Genomic DNA, 16,673 nt, shown 5'->3' with positions numbered 1-16,673 from the left:
TATGCTGTTAAATTCAAATTTTATGTTTAAAATTTGACATCTTTAGAAATGCTCTTAGAGAATGTTATATGAAACCACATTAGATGTATGAATCGAGAATTAATAATTAAATACTGTATAGAAATAAGGTAAACGCAATTTCAAATCTTTAATAACTTAGTCTTAACAGATCATTCTCCTCCAACTTGGTTCCCACTTAGAAAGAAAACCCCATCAAGAGATATACAAACCCAAAACAAGAGAGCAAGCATCATGTTTAAAAACTCAGCATTTGAGATCATTCAATAACATGATTTGTACCAAAAAAAAAAAAAAAAACAGAATCTTGAAATAAGGCGGAATGTAAAATTGAAAGCAGAATCTCAATTCATTTAAACATTTCGTCGAACAAATTATGTGCAGGAGTGCACTAGACAAATGCGTCCGATTCGGACCTTGATGTTGAAACCTCTGATGGTACAGGTGTAAACCCAAATATAATTCAAACTATAAAATCACAGATTACGTGCGCTTGGTGAATGACATCGTGCTGAAAGCTTGAAGGCTTGAAGCCAAACAAATAGTTGATATGCCAAACTTTCCAAACCTCTACTGCACTAGAAACCAGCAAATTGAATTCACAAAACAGACTGAAAACTCAATCTCTTCCACAAAAGCAAACGATATTGAAAGAAAACGTGAAAAAGAAACAAAGACGAAAATGAGTCGACCACAATCTACATTCTGTACCAAATTTCAGCAACAGACAATATAAGCGAAATTTATTGATGTTTTAAAATCTGCTTCATATGTAGTGAAGTATAGATTTCATCTTCTTTTCATTTTATTCGATATTTCGTGAAAATATCGACAATATCAAAGTAACTTCAATTTTCAAACCCTTTATTTACACCTTATAGATAGGGGTGGATTTTTTTGCCAAATTACTGTGCCAACCGTGCCATACCGATTTTGTGCCAAATTTTTTGTACCAATTGGTAATGGTACAGTATTGTACCGTACCGAAATTTCATGACACGGTATTGGTAATGGATACCATTACCACAGTATTACCGTACCATACCGAAAATACAATATAATTTATAATTTATAAATTATATAATATTCCAATAATTTGAAAATAAAACCCTACTTATATTAGCATTGTTGTTGGTGACTTTGATCTCTTAAAATTGTGGAAATCAAACACAAAAGAGTTCCTAATTCTTTTACAAATAGCCAAAATATCTTTGTAACCCCCACTTCTACTGTTGCTAGTGAAAATGCATTTAGCCTAGGGAGGAGGGTTGTGAACCCTTTTAGGGTATCCTTGACTCCTAAAATAATGGAGGCACTAGTGTATACTAGTGGTTGACTTAGGGCAGGTGAAGTAAACTTCTACAAGGACCAACAAAAGATATGCTTCAATTTTACAAGGAAATAGAAGAAGAGAAAACAAGAAAGATATGCTTTAATTTTTTTAGTAAATTTGTTATTAAATGATTTTCAACTTTAATTCTTCTTGCTACTAATTAATATGTTTTCTTTGTTTGTAATGTAGGCTTGACACAAACTCAATCTTCTACAAGTTCAATGCCTCCTCCAAAAGCTTCGACATCTCAAGCTTGAATAACTGATCAATGAATTCTCCTTTTTGAAGTTTACTTCAAATTTTCATTTGGTTTGAAACTTTAATTTCTATTTGGATTGTTAACTTCTATTTGTTTTGGTTCGTAACTTCTATTTGGATTGTAAGCTTAATTTTCATGATGAATCTTGATGCTTCATTTGAATTATTATGTGTGTGAATTGTGAATGATGAATAATAGATAAATTTAATCTATAATGTATGAGATAAAGGTACAAAAAAAAAGTTTTGCCCTTGAATTGGGTTAAAAAAACAAAAACATATTTTGTCCCAAAACAAAATGGCAATTACCATTGCCATACCATGACAACCAAACTTTTGGCAATACCGAACTTTGGTATACCGAAAGTTTGGTACGGTAATGGTAATAGATTTTACCAAACCGAAAGTTTGGTACGGTAATTGATACAAGGGTTTTGGTACGGTAACCGTACCGAACCCACCCCTACTTATAGATGTTTCCGCACACTTTATTACTCAATGCTTTTGCTTAACCGATAAGCTAAATAAACAGCTCTGGGATGAGAAGAGTATCTAGAAATAATAATTTTTGTTGGATAAATAGCAAATAAATTCCATGTCCAAAACAGTAATTTCCTAATTGAAACGAAGGAACTAATATCGTGTTTCTTTCTCTCCAAGCCTCCTTCCCCCACCCTGCCACAAATTAATGCACAATAAAATCGCGCCTTTTCCTTCCTCCCACTACGCCACGTCACCGCGCCTTCCAACGTGGCACCAAAATCTTGAACATAGCCCGGGCCGTTGGATCCTCCACGTGGGTGAGTATCAACGGCTGAGATCATCCCAAGATGGGGACCCACAAATATGAGTCCATAAATCCTTTTTCCTTTTTTTCCTCCGCTTGCGGTGTGGGCCACCCGATAAATACGACAGTACACACCACACCGAGCGCGCGCGCACACTCCACAGTCCTCACCGCTCTCTCTCTCTCTCTCTCTCTCTCTCTCTCTCTCTCATGGAGGACACTCGCAAGAGACCCGGAAGCGAAGAGGCGGAAGACGAGGGGAGCGCCGCGAAGAAGCAGCGAGATCTGGCGGCTGAGAAAGTGGAAAACGACGACGTTAAGACTATGCTAACCAAGGCAAACGGCGGGGCGCTCGAGGAGCTCGCGAAGCTCGTGAACAAAGACTGGCCGATCGTCCCCGCTGCAGGTGCCACGGCGGTGACTTTCGTCGAGAACCCGTACTCCTCGTCGTGGGTGTTCCAAGCGCTGCCCTCGTCGTACGTCACGATCAACCTCAACGAGGAGAGCTGTGGGCCGGCGTTCTCGGACTCGATGTCGACTGTCATGGCGAGCGTCGACCTGTGCGGCGGGCTGTACGGCATTGCGAAGGAGGTGCTGGGGTTGGAGTCGGAGAAGTGGTTGATGGAGGAGGTGGAGGAGGTCAGCGGTTTGTACGGGCTTGCAAAGGAGGTTATCGGCTTGGAATCTTTGAAGTTGGTAATGGCGGAGGAGGAAGAGGCGAGTGGGTTCGGCGGCGCGTGTAGTGAAACAAAAGAGTTGGCGCGTAGTGGTTGGGCGGGGGTGGGGGTAGAGATGGACTGGGACGATGCTGCGCTGGCGAGGTTTATCGGGGAAGACGGAGACCTAATTTGAATTTTGAAATCTGAATCTGAGGGGTGCGTTGAGTAATTTAGTGGGTATAGGAAGAAATGGAGTTTTATGGCAATGGCGGCCATGCCAGGCGGTTAGGTAGGTTTCTGCAGAGTAAGGTGTAGGAGATGAAAAATGTGAATAGTATAGGGACTAATTAGCAAAATTTAGGAACGCAGAGAAAATGGTGAAGGTTGTTCGTTTTGGGTAGTGCGTGTGTGCATGTGGTTAGAGAGGGGCTAACTGGCAAAAACGAAAATTACAGAATTTAATCAGAAATACCTGCCTTGGTTTTGTTTTACTAATCAACCCATTTATTTATATTTATATTTATATTTATATTTGGAGAATTATCTGCGTTGACTGCATTGATTGACCAGAAAAAGGATGAGACAGAATCACAAACTTTGAAATTTCCCAAATGCAATGAGTCAGCATCCACCTGGTACACTCTCGGTACAGTGGGTCCCACTCAAAGATTTGGATATATATTAATTTGTTTGACCAAATTTTCAATTTGTTGATTTGGTCCTTGTGTATATCGTTACGTGTTATGTGTTATAATATGTGTGAACGAATGAATTAGTGATGAAAATTATTCGGGAGTCTTGACGCATGGTATGTTATTAATGACGTTATCCGATAATTAGTAACCTTACGTGAGTTGCACCGAAATTTGAAAGTGCTATGTGTTCGAAGGTTTACGGGTTAGGGCTTAGGGTATTACTTGTACGCATATCGTACAACAAAATTGGTTCAAGTTTCAATTCAAAAGGCCCAATTTGGTAATAGCAAATCTCAAAGTTATGCTCAAATGGGTTGGCTACATTGTCCCTCTAAATCCATCAGATGTAATTTGGCCCACTATGATCTTAATGCGGATAAAGTTTAATTTGGGCCTTAATAACCCATTCTTTGGGCCTCCGTTGCACGCAGCCTTGGAAATATAAGGCTTAGTCCAATCGATCGGAACACTAATATATTTGTTCGAGAAGACGATATTATAAACTACTCTTTTTTTTAAAGAAGTGAATTTGACTTAAGGTGCAAAGAGAAAACAATACTTTAACCAATTGGCCTAACTATAAAGTATAAACATTGAACACAAATTTATTTTCAATTTTTTACAAAAAATATTCCAATTGAAAAGGGAGCCTTGTTCCATTCATTTTGGATGAACCATTATCTGAACTACCTATTAACAAAATCTTCCTTGTCAACTAAAAGATGATGAAAATACCAAGTTAACTTTGTCAACAAAACAAAAGAAAAATAACCAAATAAAAGTTATGGACAATATGGTAAAAATAAACACAAAATAATTTTACTTTTTTTAAGCCTCACAGCCAGGTAACCATATCAGTTGCCCTCGTTTTCTCTTCCATGTTTTTCATCCAAATAAAATAAACTTTTAGTGATGAAATAATTATCCAGAAACAGTCGCTAATGATATGAACAATCTCTTCACGCAAAAGAGTTTGAAGGTCGTCACCCAAAAACTTTAAAGACCATTTTTTTAAAAGAAATTTCTTGGACGAGAAAACTTGTTGGATTATTTTATTTTCTTTTGATCTTCCCCATCATTTAAAGCTAAAGTAGATTTGATTAGGAGAGTTTGTTTACCTATAAGTATGATATAAGTATGAGTGGTTGAGTAAACTATCAATAGAAAAAGTATTAAGATCTAAAAAATGGGAGAAAGGAGATTGGAGGTATCTAGGCACTATGAAGTTAGGCCACTTCATGCCCTATGAGCATTGTTGACCAAACCACAAAAACCCCTACCGCCTTTAAACCATATGCCAACATAGGGAGAAACAATATCTAAATAGAAAGTACAAGCCACCTCTAACACAAGGGGACAATTTGCGACTTAAGAACCCTAGTCCTAAATTCTTCTTTTACCAAAATATCTTTATGTTTCTGCAACGCAAATTTATACGATTAAGATATATTTTCAAATCATCAATCATAGAAGAATCTATGTAAGAAACATTAAGAAATTGGGTTGAAATAGTACCATTCCAAGTATTTTAGTATAGGACTAGGATTCTTTCCCCTTTTCTTTTCATCATCTCCTCTCATATTCTCTATTTTGTCTTTCATTTCTATAAAAAATTAATATAAGATATTGGCGTGACTTAACCGTGACCGTTCAAATAAAAGGAGAGGAAAGAGGAAGGAAAAAAAGAAGGGAGAGAATCCTACTCCTTTAGCATATGACATAGTCAATGAAATAGTACTCCTATGTGTTCGAAAGTGGCGACGAAAAAATTCAGATAAAAATGGTGAAGGTCTTTTAGTTAAAATGGTCTTTAAGATTGACATAGTTTTTTAGCTTGGTCCCTAATAATGAACATCGGTAGAGGTAGTGCCCTTTATAAACCATTTTAGTAATTTCGTGAAAAATCTGTCAATATTCTCGTTAGATTATTAAGTAAACGACCATGTGATCATCTTTTTGAGGATATATTTGTCAAACCAACATCTAGTTAACAAAAATATTGACAATTTTTTTTACAAAATGACTAAAGTGATTTACAATAGACAAACTCAATAACCAATTCTTTCTGTTTTCATTGTCAGTAATTAAAGTAAAAAATTATGTCAATTCCATTAACCATTTTAGCTAAAAAGCCGAAAAATGAAACCCCAACAACAATTGAGCAATGATTTGAACAGATGGGCAGTTTTGTACCCCATTCCACTCCCATCATTCTCCTATCAATTCTCATATCAAAATATGGGTCGCAATCATCGTAAAAGCAAAAGTATCAATAATGAACTCAACGACCTTTTTTTCCCTCACTAGAAAAGTGTTGATTAGCTCTCAATTTTTTGACACATTAAGATCATTAACTATGAAATTGTAGTTGTCGTTGATGTTACTAAATTATTAATTTTACTAATATTATAACCAATTTTTAATTAAATAAATTAAGAAACTGTTATGCAAGCCTAATATGAATTGGGAAATAATAACACAAACGAATTTTCTTCTTCTTACACACCATTCTTTTTCTAACCATCAAGTTTAATAAATCAAACATAATAAACGAAATTGATTAAACTGAGTGAGCGAGGAGTGAAATAGGTGCGTGATTATCATTTTCCGAATGAACTTTTGTAGGTTTAATAACGTAATTTGATCAATTAGTCTTTGCTTCAGTATTTCTCTTAACTTTGAATGAACTTTGATATTTGACTCTCAAATATGCGAAAGTAATATATATTCCAACGGAGTTCGAAAGTGATATAAACTCGTGTGATTACGATGGGTTTAAATAATTATCATATCTGCACTACCTTTGATGAAGATTTATAAAAAAAGTTTGGATATGCTAAACAATGAATTGAAATTATTGAATTGTTGTGAAATGAATTGATAAACATTTGTAATCCCATGACTTAGTGTATAATAATAATAACGTTGGGGCATAGTAATGAATGTCATCATGTTGCTTATGGCCAAAATGATTCGTTACCTTTATATCTCAATCGGAATTATTTTTGCTCATCATTTTCGAGTAATGATGATATTCATCATCTTATTTATTAGTCTTATTATACAAAATAGTACTTGAGATTTGCATGATCAATAGAAATGGTTACTGAGATTGAAAATCAATAGAATGGTCCCTGAGATTGTCCACTGTTGATGCACAAAACCGGAGGTCTTGGAACAACGTAAATCCGACCGTGAATCTGCAAGTAATGTAAATAACACAAGATGTATCGTGGTTCATCCCAAGGTTTGGGCTACGTCCACACTGATTGTATTGTATTTCTCTGAGAAGTGAGGGAGAGAGCCTCTGTAATATGAGAGGGGATGTGAGAGGGTTTCAGGCCTAAGAGTTGGCCTCCTTTAATTGTGAGGGTGAGGGGTCATTTTATAGAATAAGGACTCCTCACTTATTACATATTTGCCCCTTCCTTTATTACATAATTACATTTAAGTCCTCCGAGTATTTATACGAGGTCTAAATACGAGGCCCTAAATATGGTATAAACAGTAGTCCCCAAGTCTTCAGTCAAGATAGTCTTTTGGCTGGAGACTTGAAATTTAGTCCATGTGTGGGCCGAAGTAACTAGATGTTGTCTTGAACTGATGCTCGATATGAGGCGGTGCTCAATCTGAAATGATGCTCAACTAGAAGTAGCACACGTTACGACGCTGCTCGGCTCGTGGCTTATGTTGCCTTGGTTGGCTCGGCTTGTGGCGTTTGAAGGTGAGGGAGTCCCTTTTATAGAATAAGGGCTAACTCCTCAATACATGGATGATGGGCTAGAGTTGATGCTCTCTAATGATGGTGAGGGAGTCCCTTTTATAGAATAAGGGCTCGCTCCTTAATACATAAATGATGGGTTAGGAGTGATGCTCGCGGCGAGGCGGTTGCTCAACTGGCGGCGATGCTCTCTAATGAAGGTGAGGGAGTCCCTTTTATAAAATAAGGACTCGCTCCTCAGTACATGAATAATGGGTTAAGAGTGATGCTCGTGGCAAGGTGATTGCTCAGCTGGCGGCGGTGCTCTTTTTTCTAACAAAGGTAAGGGAGTCCCTTTTATAAAATAAGGGCTCGCTCCTCAATACATAAGTGATGGGCTAAGTCCCCCACGTATTTTTCATGAGTGCTCTCTAATGAAAGTGAGGGAGTCCCTTTTATAGAATAAGGGCTCGCTCCTCAATACATAAATAATGGGCTAAGTCCCCCAAGTATTTTTCATGAGTGCTCTCCAATGAAAGTGAAGGAGTCTCTTTTATAGAATAAGGGCTCGCTCCTCAATACATAAATAATGGGCTAAGTTCCCCAAGTATTTTTCATGAGTGCTCTCCAATGAAAGTGAAGGAGTCTCTTTTATAGAATAAGGGCTCGCTCCTCAATACATAAATAATGGGCTAAGTCCTCCAAGTATTTTTCATGAGGCCCAGTTGAGGCCCAATATATGGTGTATAGTGTCGTCCCCCAAGTCTTCGGTCAATAGAGTTTGTTGGCTGGAGACTTCAAATTGAATCCATGTATGGGCCGAAATGGCGGTTGTTCGGATGCGGTATTTGTATACCCTGCACTGAAGCTTTGTAGGTGAAGCTTTGCAAGTGAAGCTTTGAAGTTAGAGCTCTGTAAATGAAGCTTTCGAAGCTGGAGCTTTTGTAAATGAAGCTTTTAAATCTAGAGCTCTGTAAATGAAGCTTTTGAAGCTGATTGACATGAGTGATGCTTATGAATGTTTATGTTGATTGACATGAGTGATGCTCATGGATGTTGTCATGAGTGATGCTCATGAATGTTAACATGAGTTATGCTCATACATGTTGACATGAATGATGGTCATGAATGTTTATGTATGATTGTCATGAGTGATGTTCATGAATGTTTATGTATGAATGTCATGAGTAATGCTCATGTATAATTTGGAGTACTGGGCGTACTTTTGATCACTTGGTTGGTGACATGAATGAGAGTACGGGTTGTACATTTCATCACCTGGTTGGTGGCATAAATAACTAGTTGCCAAATAATATTAGAGTATGGGTTGTACATTTCATCACCTGGTTGGTGGCATGAATGGCTAGTTCCCAAATGATATTAGAGTACGGGCTGTACATTTCATCACCTGGTTGGTGGTAATAGCGGCTGGTTGCCGAATAATTTTGGAGTATTGGGCGTACTTTTGATCACCTAGTTGGTGGTAATAGCAGTAGGTTGCCGAATAATTTTGGAGTACTGGACGTACTTTTGATCACTTGGTTGGTGGTAATAGCGACGGGTTGCTGAATAATTTTGGCGTACTGGGCGTACTTTTGATCACCTGGTTGGCGATAATAGCATCGGGGTACCGAATAATTTTTTGTAGTACTGGGCGTACTTTTGGTCACCTGGTTGGTGCTATTTTGGGCTTATGGGCCTTCGCTCTCCACACAACATTCCAGCCTATTTATTTTGGGCTTTGTCGTTTTTTTTACTACCCTCTGATGGGGTTTATACAGATGTCTCCGAAAGATAAGAAAAATAAATTACATCATTCAAAACAAAGGTTTCGATACAAAAGTTTTGACAGTTGCAGATCGTTGGTGCGTTGCTTTTGCTTTTGTTTTCGTTTCTGCTTTGCTTTTGCTTTCGTTTCTGCTTTGCTTTTGTTTTGTTTCTCCCACTCCTGTTTTTTCTCTTTTCTCTTTTGGCAGATGGCAGACAACGCCAAAGAGGAATAATAATGGTATTGTTGTAGGATAACTTATTTGTATCTTTACTTTCATCATTGGCAGCGGACGGTGATCTCATCTTTTGCTTTTCTTGGTATCTCCATCAGCATCATTCCAGCCAAGCTCTCAAGAAGCTCAATCTTCTTCTCGATTGACATTCCACAGGATTTGACACTCTATCCTGCCCCAAAAACACCACGTTTCGAGGTTCGAGGATAGGAGAGTTGAGGAAAACGCCGTCTTTTCTGTTGAGAACATTTGGGGACTATTGGGCCTCATGATGTATCGTGGTAATAGAAACAAACATTCATGATGTATCTGAAACCTTCTTATCGGAAACCACAACGGCATCGGGTCCGTCACCCTCATCGAGCTTCTCGATGATCTCATTGGTGAAACCCTGATCGATAAGCTTATCTTCTAGGACGATGAGCTTGAGTTCAATCTGGCGCTTTCGATCGTGCTCGAGGATGTCTCTGTTAGGTTTCTTGGTGATGCCGTGGACTGCAGAGGGGTCGAGCACTGGTGCCGCTTAGCTTTGCAGAGGTTGGCCTTGAAGACGTCGAACCTGTAGTCGTGCTCCACCTGAGTCGTGTAGGTCTACCTGAACGTGGCTTTGAAGCTGGACAAGTGATCGACGCGGAGGAGTTGATCTACCATGTTTTGCTGCTGCCTCTGCGACCTATGCTGCTTGCCCTTTGGATTGATTATTTGGGAATTTGAACAGGACCCAGTTTCTAATTCAGAGATTTAAGTAAGCCCAAACGAAGAACTTCGATATATCAGACTGAAAATTCAGACGGGTTTCCGTGGGCTTTTGAGTGTTTGAGTGTTTTCAGCTGGAAAACAAATGGGGCGGCCGTGGTTTTTTCTGGATTTTAATTTAGACTAAAAATAGACAACTTGGAGGTAGATGACAAGATTTCAGATGGAAGAGAGAGAGAGGGAAGGAGAAAGAGCGTTTTGCTTTTGCTCCCCGGAGATCAGAGCTCACTGCATAGGAGACAACAAAAAACAGTCCATTCGTAGGTGTTTGGTTTCTTGGGTTTTGTAGATTCACGGTGGAGGTGAAAAAATGAAAGAGAACCGACATAGTTTTTTGTGTCGATTCCCACAGACGGCGCCAAATGTTGATGCACAAAACCGGAGGTCTTGGAACAACGTAAATTCAACCGTGAATCTGCAAGTAATGTAAATAACACAAGATGTATCGTGGTTCACCCCAAGGTTTGGGCTACGTCCACACTGATTGTATTGTATTTCTCTGAGAAGTGAGGGAGAGAGCCTCTGTAATATGAGAGGGGACGTGAGAGGGTTTCAGGCCTAAAGGTTGGCCTCCTTTAATTGTGAGGGTGAAGAGTCCTTTTATAGAATAAGGACTTCTCACTTATTACATATTTGCCCCTTCCTTTATTACATTACATTTAAGTCCCCCGAGTATTTATACGAGGTCTAAATACGAGGCCTTAAATATGGTATAAACATCCACCATCTATGATTTTGGTCATTCCATTAAAAACGTTTTGGGCAATTTTCAAAACTTCGTAACTCAATCGATTCTTAACAAAATTTGACCCATAATATATCAAAATGAAGATACGAAAGTGTAGAATAAGATTATACCTATTTGGAAGCCCAATGATTGCCGGAGATGGCCGGAAAATAGCCTGAAAGGTGACTGGTCCGCAGGAAAACTGGAAAACTCGCCGGAAACTGAGTAAACTTTAAATGTTCATAACTTCTTCAATACTCAACGAAATCGAGTGATTCAAAAACAAAAATCACACTTCTCGATGAGACGAAGAGAATGGTATCTTTATTGACTGATAAATCACCGTGGTTTGGCCGGAAAACCGCTCGAAAGTGGCTAACTCGAAAATGGTTAGCCACTTTCGAGCCGTTGTCCGACCAAACTACAGCGAGTTAGCCCTCAAGAAAGGTACCATTATCTTCTTCTTATCAGGAAGTATGATTTTTATTTTTGAATCACTCGATTTCGTTAAGTATTGAAGAAGTTATAAACATTTAAAATTTACCCAGTTTCCGAAGAGTTTTCCAGTTTTCCCACGAACCAGTCACCTTTCAGGCTATTTTCCGGCCATCTCTGGCAACCATTGGGCTTCCAAATAGGTATAATCTTATTCTACACTTTCCTATCTTCATTTTGATATATTATGGGTCGAATTTGGTTAAGAAACGATTGAGTTACAATGCTTTGAAAATTGCCCAAAGAGTTTTTAATGGAAGGATCAAAATCATGGATGGTGGACAATCTCAGGGGCCATTTCTATTGATTTTCAAGCTTAGGGACTATTTCTATTGATCATGCAAATCTCAGAGACTATTTGTATAATAAGCCTATTTATTATTGTTAGATAAGTTTAATTTTCGATATTTGTATAGTACATAGACACAAATTTTAAAATTTAAAATCATCCAATGATAATAAGTAAGTTGGTGAGCATTATCACTGCTTGAGAGTGTTGAGCAAAAATATCTTAGTCTCATACCATTCAAATCACACGTTTACCAAAATAGACTATGGTTTAGGGTTTTTCACAATAGATCCATCAATAAAGAAAAGGGTTTATACAATCACAAACTCGTCATGCACCTCATGTAGTGGCGAAGTCATGATTTTACAACAATAAGGTCATGATTTCAACTAAAAAAATTCATTGCACCATTCCATCAAGCATTTGTTGGGCACCTATCAAAATCTACTAACATTCGCTGAAAACTTGTGATGATGATATTTATCGATAACTGTTGTGTTCTTCTAGCATCTGCATCTGCCAAGGTGTGCTCATGATTACAGACTACTAAGACTCGCCTACAACGTGGTGCGAACCATTGGGTTGCATACAAGAAAAAAGAGAAGAAAGACACGGGAAAGAAAGAAAGAAATTGGAGAAGAAAGAAGCAACAATAGGTTGTAATTCAACATTGTTCACTCTCTTTAGTTGGAGTCAAAGATAAATTTACCAACAAATATACATGAGGTTAGGAAGTTGTTAGGGTCATGAGCAGCTATTGCTCCAAACTGGCTCCTCTACTAACCTCATGTTCAACAACTAAAATCAAAGCGATAGTTGGTTAAGAATACTTATCTATGTATTCGAGTGTTTAATTATTGACTCGCCCATTTTTTTTAATATTGTTTATTTATAATTGAAAAGTTTAGTACGTAATATGAACATTGTATCATATTATGAACCTAGTAAACTCTAAAGGAAGAATAGTTCAACTGAACTAAAAAATCAAACGAAAATACCAAGCATTTTACAACTAACGAGTCATTCGTTGTTGAAAATAATTTAAACTTTGATACGTAAGCAAAAATAACTCATTAAAACGATCAAAACCGTCAAATTGATCGGGACCATTGAAATGCTCAGTTGGTAGGCTATCCCTCACCCAATGTACATGTGAAGGTTGGTGAAAGGCCCTATCAAACCTCTTAAAGTTTCAGATGTTAATGGCAAATCCCATATCACAAATGTCACCTTTCCCCTTTGCCTCTGGTAACTTTTGCCTGAGAGATATCAGGTCTTTTATGTCCAAGCGGGTAAATCCAAAATTCAAATGAGAGTTGCAGAAGATAGATAATAATTGATACTTTGGACATAAATGGCAGTAGCATTGAGGGGGATTATAGGACTACTGGACAAAGATTTCATACAGAAATTGTCTTTTAGGTATCGGCCATATTTCTTCTACCGGTAGACCTCAAAATAAAATAAAATAAAATAAAAAAATAAGTGGAGCCATGTGTTTATTAGGAAAACGAAGTTACATGTCATGAGTTTATCGTCAACGTAGAATCATAATTTTATAAATAATTAAATTTATTGTTATCATACTATTTTAGTCTAATAATATTACGTCATGCAAACGGTAATTACAGTATTCGATCGGAACGCCACTTGACCGAAATCTGTTTATTAAGTGGTTATTTTCTGAAAAAAAAAAATTGAGAAAAAGATGTAAAGTTTTATAAGAAAAACAGAGTCTTCTCTCATCTTTCTCTTCCTATATGAGAAATTTTTAGTTGTGACGAGAATACGGATGATATATCACGTGTTTTTATGTAAGTGATGAAAAATTTTAATTTTTAAATTATTAAACTTTTAACACACATAACCCACCATTTATATAATGATACATAATGTACCACCTCGTGTAACAGTCGCACTGAAAAATCTCTACCTTCACTTATAAAATCCTCATCAGTAAACTCAATCTCTCACCTCACACTCCTCACACTTCTTTCTTTTCTCACTTTCCATCATCCTCTGAGAAATTCCAAAAGACCATTAATTTGGTTCCAGCTGAAACAAAAATGGTGGCCAAGAAATCACGGATTGTGATAATTGGAGCGGGAATGGCCGGCGTCACGGCGGCGAACAAGCTGTACACTGCTGCAGGGTCCAAGGACTTGTTCGAGCTCGTGGTTGTGGAAGGCGGGGAGAGAATTGGCGGCAGAATCAACACGTCGGAGTTCGGCGGCGATCGGATTGAGATGGGAGCTACCTGGATCCACGGCATTGGAGGCAGCCCGGTTCATAAAATTGCTCAGGAAATCAATGCCCTCGAGTCAGCGCATCCGTGGGAGTGCATGGACGGGTCCTCCGACGAGCCCACCACCGTCGCGGAAGGTGGGTTGGAGCTGGAACCGGATGTGGTGGACCCCATTTCGTCTCTGTTCAAGAACTTGATGGATTATGCTCAGGGGAAGCAGGTGTTTGATGAAAGTCCAGAGAGAGAGTGCAATGGTGATTTTGAATACAGTAAGCTTGGAGATGAAGCTTCCAGGATTTGTGCAAGCAATGACGATGTTGGGAAGCTCAGTGTCGGCTCTTTCTTAAGGCAAGGCCTTGATACGTATTGGGTTTCGAAGAAAAACCGAGATGAGCAGGTCAGTGTCTATACAAATTGGAGCCGAATGTTGCTGCAAGAGGCCATCTTTGCAATGCATGAGAACATCCAAAGGACTTATACATCAGCCGGTGATTTGTTAACTCTCGATTACAATGCAGAAAGCGAGTACCGGATGTTTCCCGGCGAAGAAATCACCATTGCTAAAGGGTACTTGAGCATTGTTCAATCTCTAGCCTCTGTACTCCCACCTGGGTTGATCCAATTGGGCAAGAAGGTCAGAAAAATTCAATGGCAGCCGGATAATCGCAAGAACAAGGGCTATGAATCCGACACAAGGCCTGTGAAGCTCCATTTTTCTGATGGGTCAGTTTTGTTAGCTGATCATGTTATTGTTACAGTTTCTTTGGGGGTGCTCAAGGCTTCGATTCGCCAAGATTCTGGTATGTTCAATCCACCTCTGCCTCGTTTCAAAACCGAGGCGATTTCGAGGCTTGGATTTGGGGTTGTTAACAAGCTGTTTCTGCAACTGGGTTCTATTCATGCTCCTCCGAAGTCCCAAGATTTCAGCAAGTTTCCATTTTTACAAATGGTTTTCCACAGAGCAGACTCAGAGCTCAGGAATAAAAAGATCCCATGGTGGATGAGGAAGACAGCTTCTCTCTGCCCTCTCTACCACGATTCCAGCGTTCTGCTTTCTTGGTTTGCAGGGGAAGAAGCACGTGCGCTAGAAGCACTTTCAGATGAAGAGATTATCAACGGGGTTTCACAAACGGTGTCCAGCTTCCTATCACAAAACTCACATTCCCATGAATTGTGCAATGGGAATGGGAATCCGGAGGAGAACTCTGAAGTGAAATTTTCCAAGGTTTTGAAGAGTCAATGGGGTAGTGATCCACTGTTTCTGGGATCATACTCGTATGTTGCGGTTGGATCAAGCGGTGAGGATTTGGACAGCATGGCAGAGCCATTGCCATCTGATGATTCTGGTAGTGCTGCTAGTTCTTCACCTCCACTGCAGATTCTGTTTGCAGGGGAAGCTACACACAGAACCCATTATTCCACAACCCATGGAGCTTACTGTAGTGGCCTTAGGGAAGCCAATAGGCTTCTCCAACATTACCAACTTGTTGGTGTTCAGAAGAATTATTAGTAGGATTTTTATTATTTTTGATCAATTATTTCTATGAAATATTAATTAATTTTCTTTTTCATGTTGAACATCTTTGCTTCTCTTTCTTTAAAGTACAGTATTGCATGAATTAAACAAGTCACTTTCAGTTTTCCATTCCTTTCTCTTTGATTGTGAGATTGTAGTATTTGTCGGGAGGCGATTTTCACACTTGATTTTCTCTTTCAGCCTGTATTCGGATTATACAAATCAAGGATGAATATACGGGAAAAACAAGAGGTGAACCGCATCGTAATATTGTTCTCCTCGAAAACAACATGGGTGATGGTATTGAATATTTCAAAGCGTTCGAGAGAAGCACAAAAACAAAGAAAGCTTTGGATGCCACCTCTCATCCCTACCAAGTGTCCGTTTTGGATTGCTCAATGGACAGGATCCGATAAACCCGGCTCTTTCCGGATTGGAGTCCTTCCATCCGTTCCTTTCCTGCACTCACCGCCCATGACACTGCGTTCTTCAATCCCATACAAGAGTTTACCTTCCAAAGCCATTTCTTCGATGATGGAGTTTTTTTCTTCCTTGTATTCTTCCATTAATCCTCTGTAAAGTTAGGGGCCCAATTCTTACGATCCTATCGTTTGTCTCTTCTCGTCTGTCGTGTGAAAAAAAGACTTGTTTCTTTCCTTGTATTATTTTATTAATTCTTTCTTTGTGTTTGTCTCTTTGGTCTCTTACCAATGCATACGAATCAATAGTTATCTCTCCGTGTGTCATGTAAAAAAAAAAAAAAAACAGTTAAATAAGTTGGCTAAAGTGTAGGATGGTGGGACTCACTGTACCTCTTCTCATCACATGATGAAACACTTCGATTGAAAAAAATATACAACTGGTTACAAAATAAATTATCTACTTCGGATCACCATACTTGTAAACCTTCTCGTGTCTCTAACAATGACATAAAAAATAGAGTTGCTTGTATACGTGTGCGATTTTCCGACTAATCACTTGACTTCACGTGATAAAGGAGATGGACCAAAAAAAAAAAAACATACAACTAGTCGTAAGACGGATTCTGTCTTAGGTCAGCGTACCGATAAACATGGTTGTCTTTATCAATGAGATGGAAGTAGAGTTGCTTATGTGCACATGTGTGTAGTTTGCCACACAGGGAGACAGTTTAGCCTTTAATACATAGAGACACTTGCCTAGCCACTTGGTA

General features: G+C 38.6%; 1 protein-coding gene across 1 annotated transcript; it reads left to right on the top strand.

The window, feature by feature from the left end:
• The first annotated feature begins 13,685 nt into the window (after nt 1-13,685).
• Nucleotides 13,686-16,174, top strand: LOC103431534 (probable polyamine oxidase 5). Its single transcript, XM_008369699.4, has 2 exons — nt 13,686-15,474; nt 15,683-16,174. The coding sequence occupies exons 1-2, from the start codon at nt 13,787-13,789 to the stop codon at nt 15,711-15,713; spliced, it is 1,719 nt and encodes a 572-aa protein (XP_008367921.3). The 5' UTR covers nt 13,686-13,786; the 3' UTR covers nt 15,714-16,174.
• Nucleotides 16,175-16,673: the final 499 nt, after the last annotated feature.

Source organism: Malus domestica, chromosome 15 (assembly GCF_042453785.1).
Source record: "Malus domestica chromosome 15, GDT2T_hap1".
NCBI lineage: Eukaryota > Viridiplantae > Streptophyta > Magnoliopsida > Rosales > Rosaceae > Malus > Malus domestica.
This window is presented reverse-complemented; position numbering and strand designations above follow the sequence as displayed.